This window comes from Danio rerio, chromosome 9, assembly GCF_049306965.1.
Source record: "Danio rerio strain Tuebingen ecotype United States chromosome 9, GRCz12tu, whole genome shotgun sequence".
Classification (NCBI taxonomy): Eukaryota; Metazoa; Chordata; class Actinopteri; order Cypriniformes; family Danionidae; genus Danio; species Danio rerio.
The window spans coordinates 33916108-33931761 of NC_133184.1; the positions used below are offsets into that span (position 1 = coordinate 33916108).

Below are 15654 nucleotides of genomic sequence, written 5' to 3' on the forward strand. Positions count from 1 at the left end.
TACTGAGAGCTTCACCACTGGTACTTCACAAGTACTGGCAGGGTCACCCATAGTGGACAGGTCTCAGCTGAGATGCCAGACCAAGACAAACCACCTGATTGTGGACACCTGATTGTGGCCTGATGTTGCAGGGAATAGATCACAGTCTTAGCACAATTGCCTGCATGGGAGAACTTCAAAAAGGTTTTGTATGTGTAAGGAACACATGCACCAGTGGGACCATGTTAATAACTTAGAGGAATAAATTACCTAAAAGATTTTCTCGGTCCGGCTTATTTTAATATTAATAATAATAATTCCTTACATTTATATAGCGCTATTCTGGGCACTCAAAGCGCTTTACACAATGGGGGGGATGTCCTCATCCACCACCAGTGTTCAGCATCCACCTGGATGACGCGACGGCAGCCATTTTGCACCAGACCGCACACCAGCTGATTGGTGGAGAGGAGACAGTGATGAAGCCAATTGAATATGGAGATGGTTAGGAGGCCATGATTGACAGAGGCCAGTGGGCAGATTTGGCCAGGATGCCGGGCTTGAACCCCTACTCTTTTCGAAGGACATCCTGGAATTTTTAACGACCACAGAGAGTCGGGACCTCGGTTTAACGTCTCATCCGAAAGATGGAATTTTAGCTCCTATCCTACGTTAACACACTTAAACCGACTAATTAAAGCGTTATTAGGCTTACCAGAGCGTTATTAGGGTTTAAGGTGTCCACTCTAGACAGGTGTAGGCTTACATAGGTGGTCCTCTTGGACTGGGTTTGTTTGGACACCTCATGCCCTAAAGGGTTGTTGTTGCTAGATTGGATATGGCTGAAAGTTAACAAGAATTATTTGTATTATTTATTAAATTTCCCATTTATTGTATTTTATTAACATCTACACCCACCTCAACCCTAAACCCAACCGTCACAGCACTGTAGTTGTACCGAGTATTATTTATGCTATCTATTAAATTACCCAATACATTGCATTTTGTAATGCCTACCCCCACCCCAATCCTAACCATCACAGTAGTTAAAATATTATTTGTTGTTAAATTTGGAAGAAATCGGCACTAGGGGGCGCTTTAATACCTCATATGATGTTCAATGTATAAATAAAATAATTAATACATCATTTTTATTATATATTAGATGTCCTCTTTCAAACAACACTACATCCGAACTGCTTTAATTATTTGTCATTAAAAAAAATTCTGTGCTGTACAAATCTCTAACAATCACAGATATTGCTTATTATTAATTAAAGATTGCTAAATATTAATTGACATTTATTTTTGTTTAAATGTCTGAAAGTGTTTTAAACATGAACCCCAATGTGAAGTAAACCCTGTGAATTGCTGTTTGCAACTTGCATTTAGTTTGGTGTGGTTATGGCTTGTGTTTTCAGAGGTAAATATTACTTCACGCGGGTGGAGGTGAACAATGCTGTTGTCTAATAAATGACAGTCGTCTGTGGTTTAGATCTAGGCTATTGAAAAAGTCACAGAAACCAAAGCCACGTTTCATTCATAGCAGAACAGCACAGCTTTATTTAAAATTGACAGAGGTGTTAACGAGATCAGATCTTATTCCACAAAAAAGGTGGACCTGAAGACACATGACAAATGACTTCTAGCTGTGTGACACCTTATCATGATACCTAATTCATTCCCTAAATGACCATATAAATGTATTGGTAACCCATTAAATTACTGACTAAAATCAATCTGAAATAAAATTCTTTTTAATACACATCAACAAACAGCATTCATAAAACAAAACTGAAACGACTCCTCTGTTTACTAGCACGCTCCGCAAGTTATTCTCACAGCTTATTGCCCGTATACCTCGGGATCGTCTCAAAACCGCTACTTTTAAGATGGTCAGCCGACCTCAATCAAGCCCAAAACAAAGAACACGGAAAAAACGGAGTAGGCACTTCTGTTTTTTTCCACTTTTTCAGGGGCTTTGTGGGCAAAAATCTGCATTCCCACAATATTTGCCATCCCAGTGCTCAATCATTCACTTTGTTGATTAGTGGGTGCTTGAATATTTTTTGTTGCTTTTTAATAACACATATTGAGACTGGTGTTGTGTGACTTCCGCATCCAGACAACTAAATGTGTAATGATATTTTGCAATTAATCATGAAGCAAAATGATTTTGGATCAGTCTGATTGGTGCAAATATATGTAATAATTTGTTGACTCTCAAACAGTAGTTTACACAAAGCTAAAAGAAGATTAAGAAGGCATCGTAGAGCTCGCTGTTGTTTTGTGAACATCAACACTGAACTTTGAGGTCAATGCTGTGGGGAGAAGTAAATGGGATAGGGAAGACAACATTGACTTTCTTCAATACTTTTTGGGTCATAGATGAATGAAGAGCTGCGCAAAGGGAGATGAGTTCAAACAAAGGCAATAAATAAAGCTGAAATAAAACATATGAAGTTCTGCTTCGGTGTTCCTTTGTGTTATAAATTTAGTAGATGTGGCTCATAGATGAATAACTGAAGGGTTAGTTTAAGTTTAAGGTGCTGACTTTCTTCCAGTGTTAGAGTTGAGATTAAATGGGAGAGCCCAGACCATATGGATACTCAGTGTAGATTTCGCTTGAAGACTTCTGAATGTTAAAAGGGGCTTTACGGACCCTTCCAGGGGCTGAGAATGGGAAGGTTTGTTGGTTAATAATAACTCTTCAGTCCATTCTGTGTTCCTTTATCTCTTTTCCAATCCTTTATCTCTACATGGTGCTTGCATAATGAGGATGAACTGAGGTGGAAATTCTTGTTGACTTGAAAGTAATACAGAATCCATATTTACTGCCAGACATGACAGAGTCCATCGTCCGTTCGCTTTCAGCCCCGTCCACCAGAAGTCTTCCTTGAAAAATCTCTTTGTGGCACGAGTGAGGCGTTTTCCTCGAGCTCTTCCTGGTATTCCTTTCTTTCTCTTTCCTTATCCGTCTTGGGAGGTGAAAGGGTGAAGGGTGGGATTTTAGGGAGGAGAAGGTGTCGTGGTCTCCCATGATGGAGTGTTGACAGGCCTTTAGTTCCCACAGCAGCTTCGAGTGGACTGTGCGTCTGGGTCCTGCAGGTTCACGCCCCTGTGTCGCGCAGCATGCGTAGGGTTTTGGGTGTCTGTTTTTGGCATTTTTTTGCTATTGAGAAATAAACAAGAGTTGAAAAGTCAAGAGGCTGAGTTACATTCATTTATGCCATGAAAATGAAAGTCATCTCTCTGGCTGTCTTTAATAATTCAGGTTATTTTATCTAAAATGGACTGGAAATTTGCTTTCAAGCTTTGCCGCCATCCAGTAACAACTGAAAGGAATAAAAAAGTACCTGTCCTACATTTGTTTGTTACTTTCTGATAGTTTTACTTTTAATTCAGAAGAAAAATTTACACTACTTTCATTTCATTGCAGTTATAAAGGGTTATGTTACAAGCATAATAAAAAATATTAGCTGCCCCAAAATGTGTGTGTCATTTCAGCTTAAAACACCCCACTCATCATTTAATTATTTGTGCTGGGGATGTCCAGGAAGCAAACAAAAACCTTTGCAAATGAGAATCTTTCCAGATCAGAAAAGTAAATATTACAGCTTGTGCCCAAACAACGGCAACCTCCCGCTCTCCGTCATGAAGCAAATACAGAAGTAACTGAAAATGCAGTTCAATGAAATTCTGGCAGTCCTGGCTCCATATGGAGCAAATTTCTATTGAGCCCACTGTTAAAATGGCCAACTTTACAGCAGAAAAGAAGGTGTTTACAGCCTGGTACAAAGAACGATTTTGGTTCATAAAGGTGGTCCCGCTCCCCATCTCCACCAGAGACGCGCGGCGACCAGAAGAGACCACGTCGCTGAGAGATCTTCATCCAAGAGACCTGGAGCCAACGTGTAAATATTGTACATAGTTTCTTAGTAAAAGATAATAAAGATTATAGCTGCATGAACTGTGTGGACTGGTTAACCTTCACTCCAGCAGTGCAACACACACTAATTTATTCATTAACACAATATTATGAAGTTTTGCTTTAATTTAGGAAAAGAAAACCTCTTCTGTGCTAAAATCGGATGTTTTTTCAGCGTTCTTACTTCAGTCTTTAATGTCAGGTGATCCTTCAAATGTCAGTGTAAAGTGTTGAGTATACTATTAGTGCTCAGTCGTGTTTTTCATAGTTACCAGTGCTGATGGAGTTTTTTTTTTTAAAGCGTCATATTCTGCTGGAAACGTTTCATTTTAATGGTAATGTCCCATAAGCTGAGGTCTTGTGAGTGACTTCCCAAGTTGGTCAAAGTCTACACCGGTGACATGCTCATCTACTCCCAGAACCTGCTACTCTCTACCTACACGTTGTCAGGTGATGTTTCAAAACCTCAACACTCGCATACAGAACAGCCTCAGCGTCTGCACCTCTTACCGGCACTAGCTGCAAGTCTACACCCCCTCTGTCCAGAAGTGAGCACAGCCTCGTGGTCCCATCCCAGCAAGCATTTTTTTGGGGGCGTTTAAAGATACCAACTGACGATCAAAAGTAAAAATGACTAGTTTTATCTCATCCCAGCAGGGAAACCACCAACAATAAAGAATGAGTTACTATCTGGTGTCATGGCTTTGCAATTAAAACAAGTTTAGCTATAATGGAGGTCATTGGGGGCAAAAACAGCCACTTGAACAATACATAAGGGTTAAAAGTCTAACTGACGGCTTGGTTAAAACGAGGCTAAAATCTAGACTGTCAGTGAGTGTGCACCCCTAACCCCGCCTCTCACAGTGACCTCACTAGCTCCATTGAGTGCATTGTGTCTCAGGTTGCATGCAAGTCTGCAGCCAGATACTACTGGAAGCTAGTCATCAAATACACAAGAACGAATGACTACACGTGTCAATCTGTCTATTGATCCATCTAATCTGTCTAGTCAGTCTTTTATTATCTTTTATATGCGAAAATATTAATTCATAAAAATATGTATTTATGAACACTGGGTCAAATAGGGTCCACGTGTTTTAAATCTAATAACAAAAATAACCCAATGTTGGTTTTGTCCATATTTAAATGAATGTGTGTAAATGCACGCTTTGATCAAACCTTTTATTCCCCTTGATGATATGGCGCTTTTTTTCCTAGACGTCCTCCAAAGTTTCGATGTTTGGCCGTGTCTGCCATATCTGTTTTGTTTAAAGAAATAAAAATAAAAAAAAGAATGCATCGGTTCCTGCATGTAGAATTTAGAAATCTCATGGCATTGAAAGAAAACTGGCAGCAGTTGAGTGTCGAGGTCAAAGGTCAGATGAGCAGGCATCACACCTGATCCAAACCTGGGGCAACTGTACAGTAAAAAAAAAAAAAAACAACAAGATTAAGAAATATTGCTTTAATTTGGGTGAAAAAAAAACTCTTCCGTGTTAAAATTTGATGTTCCTCCAGCGTTCTTACTTCAGTCTTTAACGTCAGGTGATCCTTCAAATGTCAGTGTAAAGTGTTGAGTATACCATTAGTGTTCAGTCGTGTTTTTCATAGTTACCAGTGCTGATGGAGTTTTTTTAGAGCGTCATATTCTGCTGGAAACGTTTCATTTGAATGATATTATGCCATAAGCTGAGGTGTATGAGTAACTTCACAAGTTGACCATAGTCTAGACCGATGACATGCTCATCTACTCCCAGAACCTAGGAGAACGAAATGTTGCAGCTCGTCCGGTCTTCAATGATGAGCCCAAAAGAGGCCACTTCACAGAGCCGGCCCAAGGCTTAAGAGAACTGAGAGGCAGGACAAGATGGCGGGCTGGACTTGGTTAACTTTAGATTTTACACAAATCTCATTATTTTGTTTTTCACCTAAAATAGTAATTAAAACATCCAAGATGTGTTTTGCCTCATCAAAATGTGGAATTTGATCAGCAAACTACTCGTTCTAAGACAACTATGCCTTCGGCTAAATGACTTGGCTTCAAGTACGATGCCAGACGATTCAGAAATAAAAGGTACTGACTGCACAAACAGATAAACGACATGATGCATCTCATTTCACCACAACTAAAGGCAGCGACAAAAAAAAAAGTCAAGCTCTCACTGACTTACTGTCTCATATGGTGTCGAAGGTCCACTGATTGTTCTTGAAGAAGGGGTGACATTTTATTTCATCCACTCCAGTCCGGCCAAGCCTCACCTCCCTGAACATAGCACAACACTGGTCAGCAAAACAAACAGAGAAGCGCTAATCCGTTAAATGACCATAAACCAAGAACATCCAACAGCACAGCATGGAGGAGTGGAGCAGTCAGAGAGACATCCAAAAATAAGGACCGTTCACTCCCCCTTCCTTTTACTTCATCTGCATTGAGGCGGTGCAGCAGTTTGGACTACCACGTGTGGGACATTCCAACAGCCTGAATGCAAAGGGAGGAGTGTGTGTGTGTGTGTGTGTGTGTGTGTGTGTGTGTGTGTGTGTGTGTGTGTGTGTGTGTGTTTACATGAAAACATTGAGAGAAAACATTAAGCCCCTCTCTGTATGTTTGATCAGGAATGCTTGTATGTGGGCATGTGAGAGAGGAGAAAGAGGGAAGGAGAAAAGAGGAATTCAGATGGAAGTTGTCAGGCTGGAGGGTGAACGTCCATGAAGCTGATATATTAAAAGCAGTAGGAGATGAAATGTATGTTTTATTAGGGACTTTATTTATAAAGAGCTTTTAAAGGCATAACATAAATAAAGATCATCTTGTATGTTGTCTTTACATTTTATCTAATTTAATTCAATTAAAATGTTGATATGGCTTAGTAAGTTTTTTGGCGATTTGGTGCTTAAGATATATTAAATACTAATAAAACTATTTATTTATATTTTAGGTATGTGTAGTAATCAGGCTTAGATTATTTTAACATTGTTGTATTTTGTCAAATATACACATAATTTACTAATTCAATCAATCAGAACACTACAAAGTGTCAACAACAACACTGGGTTGTGCCAACAAAACTGTGTGTCAATTATGCAGGGCTGCAAAATTATGAGAAAAAAAATCATTGAATACCTTGAACGGTTTAATAAAGATTATTCATTTTTTTATAGCCAACATTTGTGTTTGGGGAAATGGATCATCATATTCTGGCTACAGAGACAAAATATGTTTTTCCTTCACATTAGCTGAGAATAAACTAAGCAAAAACTGCTAATTTTTCTCACTGAAGCTGCTAAATTAATCTCCTTTTTTTCTGTGCCTGGTAATTTATGGCAAGAAAACTTTACTGTTTTCAGTAATAACAAATCTTAGGTACTCTGTGTTTACATTATATATGTTATAAACTACAGAAGAAATCTGATCAAAATGTGTAAAAAAATTGTCAAGAAAGTGTACTTTTTTTTACAGTGAAGCTAATTTCAAATAGAAAAAATAATAAATTAATTTCACTACCAGCCGACCTCTAACAACAAACAAGTAAGGTTTTATTAAGCTAGTGTGTCTAGTAAAAGCAGTACGACATTAAAGTTTTATGAAAGACTTATTGTATGAAGAGCTTTTAAAAGCATCAAATTAATATAGACTTGTATGTTCTCCTTTAATTAAATTAAAAAATATATGATTTGGAGTTTATGAAATATTCCCTGAGATTGTCATTTTGGAAAAAAGTACATCGATAGGGAAAAATAGGGAAAATTTCATATGATAACAATGATAACAAATCTAAGCTACCCTGTGATTATATTAAATACGTTATAAACAGGGCTTGACATTAACACATTAACAAATGCGGGTAGATTTCAGCTGTGGCGGGTTAGACAGCCACTCCCACTAGCCACTTTGAGAATACATGAGAGTATTGTTTTTAAGTGTCAACTGTGTATAAAAAGTGTATGTATAGTTATATTTTGTTTGCTTTACACATTATTTAAAATGTGTTTCTAAGTAATAATTAGTTCGGTGCAGCAAGAGAAAAACTTTGCAAATCCTTAGTGTCGAGCCCTGGAAACAGATGTGAAATAAACTATTTATAAAAATAAAACTAAATTAATTGCATAGTGACACTATAAAAATCACATCCCCTGTACTCATGCTCATTGAGCAAGGTCATAAACAACACACAAAAATATTAAATGAACAAGGAGGCATGTGGACACAAAGTATAAATTAAGTAAAGTTAGCATGTCAAATTCAAATTTATCAATATAAAATATATTTTTCCAACATTAAAATTGTGGCTAGTGAAAATGGCGAGTGGCTAGTAATGTTGGAAAACTCCTAGCCACTGTGGCTGGTGATCAAAAAAGGTAATGTCAAACCCAGGTTATAAACTCCAAACTACAAAAGAAATCTCATCATGTGTGTAATAAATTGTCCTGAATATTAGCTCTTTTTTACAGTAAAGTTAAATTCAAATTAATAAAAAAATAAATGTTACCAGCCAACCTCTAAAAACAAACAAGTAAGGGGATATTAAGCGAGTAAGAGTCTGAATTTTACAAGAAAAAAAAAAAAAACTCAAATCAAACTTTCATTTTCTCAGTCTCACTTGCTACTCAGAAAGGCACAGATGAGGTCTTTGCCATCCTTTGACATTTCAATATCATCTGGGAAAGTTAAGATGTTCTTGTGATCCATGATCTTTCCATATGTGCCCACCAGAGACTCGGAATGAACTGGAGTGTCGCCTGCCCAGATCGACAGAAGAAAACATTTGATTATGAGAACACTGAAATAAAACTTCAAGAGATGCATATGAAGCTGACACTTCTCACCCACTAGAAGCTCATAAATGAAAACACCAACAGACCACCAGTCACACTCACGACCGTAATAACCAGTCCCTCCTTGAGACATTAAAACCTCTGGAGAAATGTAATCAGGTGTCCCAACAGCAGTGTTCACAGCGTACCATACCAGTCTAAACACACATGTAGACACATGGATATAAACATTACTGGCTGAGTTAATGTAGCTGAAATACAAGTATGTTTAAAATTTTAATTATTTACACAATTTATATTCATTCAATTCAAGGACTGCATTGTATAATCTAGCCACAAGATGGCAGCACTAACATCTGTCATAACCGAATGGAGGCTTTCTGTAACGTACGTTAATGATGCTGCAATGTGTGAGGTGATAATTGTAAATCTCTACACTACAAAATCTTAAAGAAACTCTCTCATTCTCGGTCATGTATAGTACATCTAAACACACCAACTACTAGTGTATGATATTTATCGTTTTCAATAAAATTGTAATTGTATTGTGGGCTGGCATTACAGAGAGCTTCATTCAATTGAGAAAAACAAACAAAATCACGTCCTGAGAGTCCAAAAGCATTTAAAACTATTGGAAAGCAGTCCCAATGACAAATAGGTGGGTTAAAATATCCCTTTATGGGGTTTTGTTTATAAAATGTGTAAGGTTTTGTGAAATAATACAAGCAAGTTAACACAAGCAGGCTTTCCTGAACATCCATTAAAACACAATAATGCGAGTTCTGTTCAACAGATCAACAGAAAATACCAAACAAAGCTGAAGCAAAAAATGTGCATCTTAGGAGAAGAGTTTGTGTGTGTGTGTGTGTGTGTGTGTGTGTGTGTGTGTGTTTTGAACTTCAATCTGTTTTAAATAAATCATCAACAAAGACAGTCACTAATTGCTTCGTTTCTAAATGAATCAGCCATTTTGAATAAATTGTTTGAATAAATTTTCATTGAATCACTTATAAAAACAGAATAAATTCTAAACTCCACACTTCCCTAATATTAAGTTTGTGAAAAACAGCATGTGACCTTTTACATCCGAATTAGTAGTAGAAATTAAGATGCAGGGGCAACACTGTGGCTCAGTGGTTAGCACTGTCGCCAGTAACAAGGTCGCTGGTTCGAGCCCCGGCTGGGACAGTTGGAATTTCTCTGTGGAGTTTGCTTGTTCTCCCCATGTCCAAAGACATGCATTACAGGTGAATTGAATAAACCAAATTGGCCATAGTGTATGTTTGAAGGAGTGTGTATAGGTGTTTCCCAGTACTGGGTTGCAGCTGGAAGGGCATCCGCTGTGTAAAACATATGCTGGATAAGTTGGCAGTTCATTCCGCTGTGGCGACCCCTGATGAATAAAGGGACTAAGCTAAAGGAAAATGATTGAATGAATCAGGAGGCAAAAAGTACCAGAATTATCAATTAATAAAGTGTGGAATTAATTCATTTACTATCCTATGAGGCGTGATGACGAAAGGTTAACATGACAGTGACAACAACGTCAATGCAGTAGCCTGAATTTCATTCTCACTTCCACTATTCTATTTTATTACTGTCAAGACACAACTTAGAACTCAAACGAAGTACCGATTTAGATAGTAGCCTAGTATTTTTGAAAAGGAGAAAGAGACTTGCTGTCACCTGCAGTAGTGGTGTCACCTAGTGGTCATATCTATTAATCCATGTCAGGCCTAAACTAGCCAAGGTATCAGCACAAAAGCACACTAAGCAAAATATTGTTCAATGAGATTATCAAAAAAAGGAGAGAAACATTTTTGTTAGTATCACACCCCCTTAAAAGACACTTCAAATGCACTTACCACACACCGAGTCCATCTTCATGCATGTGCCAAAATCTGCAAGTTTGAGGTGTCCATTGCGGTCCAGCAGCATGTTGTCTGGTTTGATGTCTCTGTGGATGAAGCCCAGAGAATGGATGGCGTCAAGTGTCAGCACCACTTCTACCGTATAGAATTGAGCCTATTCCTCTGGGATGTCATAGTTGCTGGTCAGATTCACCAGATCTCCACCTGGCATGAACTCCATCCCCAAATAAAGGTACTTTTCATGTTGGAAAGCACAGCACAGCTATGTGGACAGAGAGATAGAGTGGTGAACAGAGAAGTCACAATATATTTCAGTAATCAATAGCAGTGAAATTTAACAATACTTCATTTCAATTGCAGCAACCCAGCTAAATTAAATAATAAGTAATGTGATATTAAACACAGACTTTATTTAATCGTTTAAATATTTATTTCATAATTTAAATACTGTTATTAAAGAACTTTTAATGCAATCAATTACATAATGTAAATAATAAAGTTAAAATATAAAAAAAATTATAAATGGAATATTAAATGACATTTTAAGTATGAACATATACATACACAAAAACAGTTGTGTCAAGCAATTAATCATAATTAATCAAACCCAAAATTAAAATTTGCATCTTCATAACATGTACATCATTTTTATATTTATTTATTTATTTATAATTTGATGTAGATATAAATATTTCATATGAAGATATAGAGTTTCTCAAATATATACACTCCACGAAAATATATTATGTAAATACAAACTTAATTTTCATGTGATTAAGCATTTGACAGCACTAATAAAAATACAGCTAGCAACAAGTTATTTAAATGATGTTATACTTAAAATCAAGTTTAACTTTCTTTATTTTGGTTAGTTAACATCAACATTACAGCAGCAGAAATATTAGGCTTCAAGGTCTAATGAACAGGTCTGTAGTTTTTGTCGTCCTTATTTACATGAGTACATAACTAACTGACTACAATATGGGCTGGTGCATCCTGTGAAATTCAAGTGTTCAAAAACAGCCAGTCAAGACTATTTTCTCAGTCAGGTTTACATTTGACTATTTATACTATTTTATGCTATTTAAGTGAATTACTAGTAGTTTTAGTAATTTAACATTATTATTTTTAATCTTTTACCGGCCCATGCCTAATCCCAAACCAGGGTTTTTTTAAAAGTACAAATTATTGTACCAAGGCTGCGTTTAATGGGTAATACTGAATATATTATGCCAAATTACATGTCAAAGTAGAATTTCACATTAAGCTCTATTTTAGGATCACAGTGGAACCCCAAAAATAAATTAATTTTGTTCAAAAATAGGTCATGGGTTTCAAATAATTACATTTTTCAACAGGGTGTGTCTTAACAGTAAATGACATTGACCACAGTTTAGTGCCCTCTGCTGACCAAAATCAGACATTCTTTAAATTAATTTTCATTTACAACGTTAATACTTTGTCACCATCCTCCAAACTTGATTTGATCACTTATTTCACATTTAATTACTTAAACTAGCATTTTATAATACTATAGCTTATACAATACCCATAATGAGTACAACCTGAAATATTTCTCAGAAAATATCTTGCTTTTAAATGATTTAGTTTCCTATAGAATGCAATATTTGTGGAAATCTGGCTTACTCCAATGATGCAGCGGTCAGTACAACATGCTAATTGAAACTATTCTAACAAAATGATTTTGCTGAATTTGTTGTAATTACACACAATAGATAGCAGTACAGCCTAAATTACATATTTTCAAAAGATTATCATTCTGCCTACCTGCAGCGCACGAGGTTTCTCGGTTGATCCGCGGTAAATCCACTTAAGCACTATACCTATTCCATTTATAACACTGCAAACTTGACTTCGCAGGCCGATCATCTTTAAACCCAAAAGGCATTTATTATGTGTTATACCTTGACTGCTGCTGCATAATGGAACGTTTCTCTACACAACTGTAAAAGTGCGCTTTTTAGCTAAATGAAAGCAAACTTTCAAAGGGTTCTGCGTTTTGTCAATTTTAGCTTAATCGCAATAATATTAATAATAATATTAATAAATACATTTAAAATATTATTTATAGTGTAGCCTACTGTGGGACTGTGCAGTAAACTATTTATTTTTATTAAAACATTTTTATTAGGCTACATCTTCCCGAATAACTAATAAATGACTGGCAGTTGCGTCTCTGCTAAAATTAATTTAACAGCAAATTTCTTATGTGTTTTTTTCCCTTTTAGAGCTCAAGAGAGTTGTGTTTAAATAATTAGTTAACCAAAACATGTAATGAATTAAGCTGCTCCTATCATGTCACCCATTTTCTCCCTTGTGAGTTGAGTGCGCCTCCATCGCCGTGTGCGCGTTTTAAAGGCTATTTACGGGCGCACCAGACCTGACGCGGGGACCGGATCTCTGGACTATAGGACTAGCTTTAATCTCACCAATTTTCATAATTCAATTGCTATGTCATATATTTTAAAATATTTAGATGTGTGTTCTGACGGTTGGAACGACGGGAGTGTTAATAGTTAATGACAGAAAGAATTTTGAGTAAACAATCCCTTATGAAAATTGGGATTGTTGGCACATTGGGGCACAAACTCTTTCTGAGGGGGCAATGCCTCCCTTTGCCCCCCCCCGTAGCGCCGGGCCTGACTTCCTGCCTCTCCAGCTACAGTCCTGATCACATCACCACCAGGGGCGATTTTCATACTACTGTTGTAAAGAAACACTTGGACATGTGATTATGACATTTCAGGAACGTCTGGGACTGGGAAGTAAAAAACATAAATTTTTTTCCTGTGTTTGTAATTTTCCCTCTCTGTTATTTTAATGATATATTTTTAGTTTGTTAATCAGATTTGTCACATCACACTTTTTGTTTATTTTATTCGTTTTGTGGCTTTGCCATTCAATTTTAAATACAAATCTGTAAACTACAGTTCAAACATTGATATGATCCTGGAGTCAGTTTTTATTATAAAAAGTTTATTTCATATTCATTTAATGTTGAAGATATGCACAGCTTTTTAAATAAACTTGAAATATTGCATCCTAATTTCCTCTATACACAGTATATATGTGTATAAATGAGCCTTACCACAGTCAATAAGACGAGCTCTGTACAACAATATCTTTTGGTCTAGATTATAGACTTTTATGTTTTCAAATACATTTTTTACTATTTAGTTTCTGTTTCCCTTTCTGTTTATTTGTTGGAGAGCACATTGGTCAATGAAAGTGGTTAATATTTTGTGATAGCCTAAAAGTAAACCATTAAATAAAATGTAAATAAATAAAATTGCCATAGTCAAATAAACCAATATGTTTTAGGGCACGCATATTTACATATTTTTTATTTGGCATGGTTGTTTTAAGTTTCTTAAAGCTATTTTAATAATAATAAATAAAAACCTTCACTCAGAATGAATGATTAGCACTTCCCTGACCTAATAAGCTAATAGCTAATCAAAATAAACTGTTGTATATTTAGCTTTTTTAATCTTATTAATGCTGGTTGTCGTTGTATCTGATACTGGTTTATATTTTTGATTTTTGATTTTTATTTTTTTTTGGAATGTATTTTGGTTTATTGTATTGCTTATAGCATTATTATGATTAATAATTTTAATAATACTATAAAAATATTAAATCACCCAGTCAGTGCAGGAAAATTATGAAAATTTAAGTATACAAAACATCAAAAGAACAATGTCATTGCTAAAGTCCCGGTTGGTCTGATATAGGCCTAGTTAATTATGAAGTAAATATAGAATCGAGAATATTAGTTCAGTGTTTTTTTTTTTTTTTAATGAAACGCAAACCATCCCAAAAGCAAACAAAAATCAATAGTAATATTCACTAACATGACCAGATTTCTGAAACCTGTGACGATTTTCAGTGGTCAACATTCGTCCTATAAAAAACGCCCATTTATGCTTAATTTTTATTTTTTATTAATATAAGACCAGCATTTTATTGAATAATAATAATTTAGATATTTAGCTACTGCATTTAATAAAAACTCAATTATAAAAGCACAGAGTTCGTGCTGATTTCATTAATTCACTGCTGATATTAAATATTGTTTACATTTAAATGAGGCTCGTCATTCTGTCACTACAGCAACTTGAGTTGATCTTTAATATACACAGCTGGTTCTGACCCGATCGTCTCGCAACAAACTCTCGACAACTTTTGAAAAGTTTGATCAGTTTCTCTACTTTGGAAAGTTGTTCTTGGGTCATCTTGATGGAGCAGCGTCGCTCAAGAAGAACCAGGGCTCTCCCCGCACACACGAGTCACTTCTGGCTACAGGGCGTCTCTACCGTTGAGCAGCTCGCAGCGGCGGTCAGGTCAGATCACACCTACAGCTGCATCTCTGACCCAGCGCTGAAGAAGCGACACCTGATGAACGCGGCGGCCCTCCCTGTCCTCCGTCCCGCAGCAGCAGCAGCAGCATCAGTGTCTTCCTCAGTGAACGAGTGTCAGCCGGAGCAGCAGCTCTCCATCCACGGCAGAAGCGTGCAGGACTATCAGCACATCTTTCGCTCCGTCGTGGAGACCGGCTGCAGCCGCTACCGCTTCAAGCGAGGCCTGGGGATCAAGCAACGGCTGTGGGAGAAGCTCCACCGGCCTACGCTGCTGGAGACCGAGCTGCCTGATGGACGAGTCTTGATCACGGAGAGCAGGTCCAGCGGAAGCAGCAGCGCTCCTCAAATCCACGTGGACATCAGTGGAGAGCCACTACCCGAGGAGGAACCCCGAAGAAAGAAGCCCAGACACTGAGCCATCAGTGTCCCATGAAAGATCAAGGGCACGTATGTACATACTGTATATAGTTATAGAGTAAGTCTTTACATTAAGTTTTCTTTTCATTCAAAGTTTTTATCACTCTGCTGAATGTTTTGATGGTTGCTGATGTGGCTCTTGGGTTCTGGTTGTCAGGTTGTTTTGGAAAGTTTTCTGTGTTTTTGACATGCGCTTTGCAGGGTTTTCTGAGCGGTCTCTTAGTGTTGCTGGTCAGTTGCTGGACTCCTCTGAGTGTTGGTCGGTCAGTGATAGGTTAGTATAGGGTAGGTTAGGTTAGGGTCC

The 15654-nt window shown here is 37.0% G+C and overlaps 1 protein-coding gene across 5 annotated transcripts; it reads right to left on the reverse strand.

The window, feature by feature from the left end:
- Window positions 1-1513: 1513 nt before the first annotated feature.
- LOC101884425 (rho-associated protein kinase 2-like) lies at window positions 1514-15251 on the reverse strand. Of its 5 annotated transcripts, none has more exons than XR_012385513.1 (7): window positions 14784-15251; window positions 10546-10813; window positions 8732-8877; window positions 8506-8644; window positions 6079-6170; window positions 5087-5166; window positions 1514-3151 (listed from the first exon to the last, which is right to left on the reverse strand). XR_012385513.1 is itself a non-coding variant. In XM_073912876.1 (6 exons), exons 3-5 carry the CDS (start codon window positions 8811-8813, stop codon window positions 6083-6085), a joined length of 309 nt encoding a protein of 102 aa, XP_073768977.1. In that variant the 5' UTR covers window positions 8814-8877; window positions 10546-10813; window positions 14784-15251; the 3' UTR covers window positions 1514-3151; window positions 6079-6082. The 5 variants fall into 5 exon arrangements, 2 of the variants coding, with proteins under 2 accessions (XP_073768977.1, XP_073768978.1); XR_002459533.3 differs by having other exon boundaries at window positions 5087-5325; XR_002459535.3 differs by lacking the exon at window positions 8732-8877.
- Window positions 15252-15654: the final 403 nt, after the last annotated feature.

Excerpts from the sequence above, each read along its gene's own strand:
- LOC101884425 (XM_073912876.1), bottom strand. The coding sequence starts at position 8,813 with ATGTCTCAAGGAGGGACTGGTTATTACGGTCGTGAGTGTGACTGGTGG. Across the intron at positions 8,645-8,731 it reads CATTTATGAGCTTCTAGTGG|GCGACACTCCAGTTCATTCC; the intron begins GTGAGAAGTGTC and ends CGATCTGGGCAG. Across the intron at positions 6,171-8,505 it reads TGTGCCTTTCTGAGTAGCAA|GGAGGTGAGGCTTGGCCGGA; the intron begins GTGAGACTGAGA and ends TGCTATGTTCAG.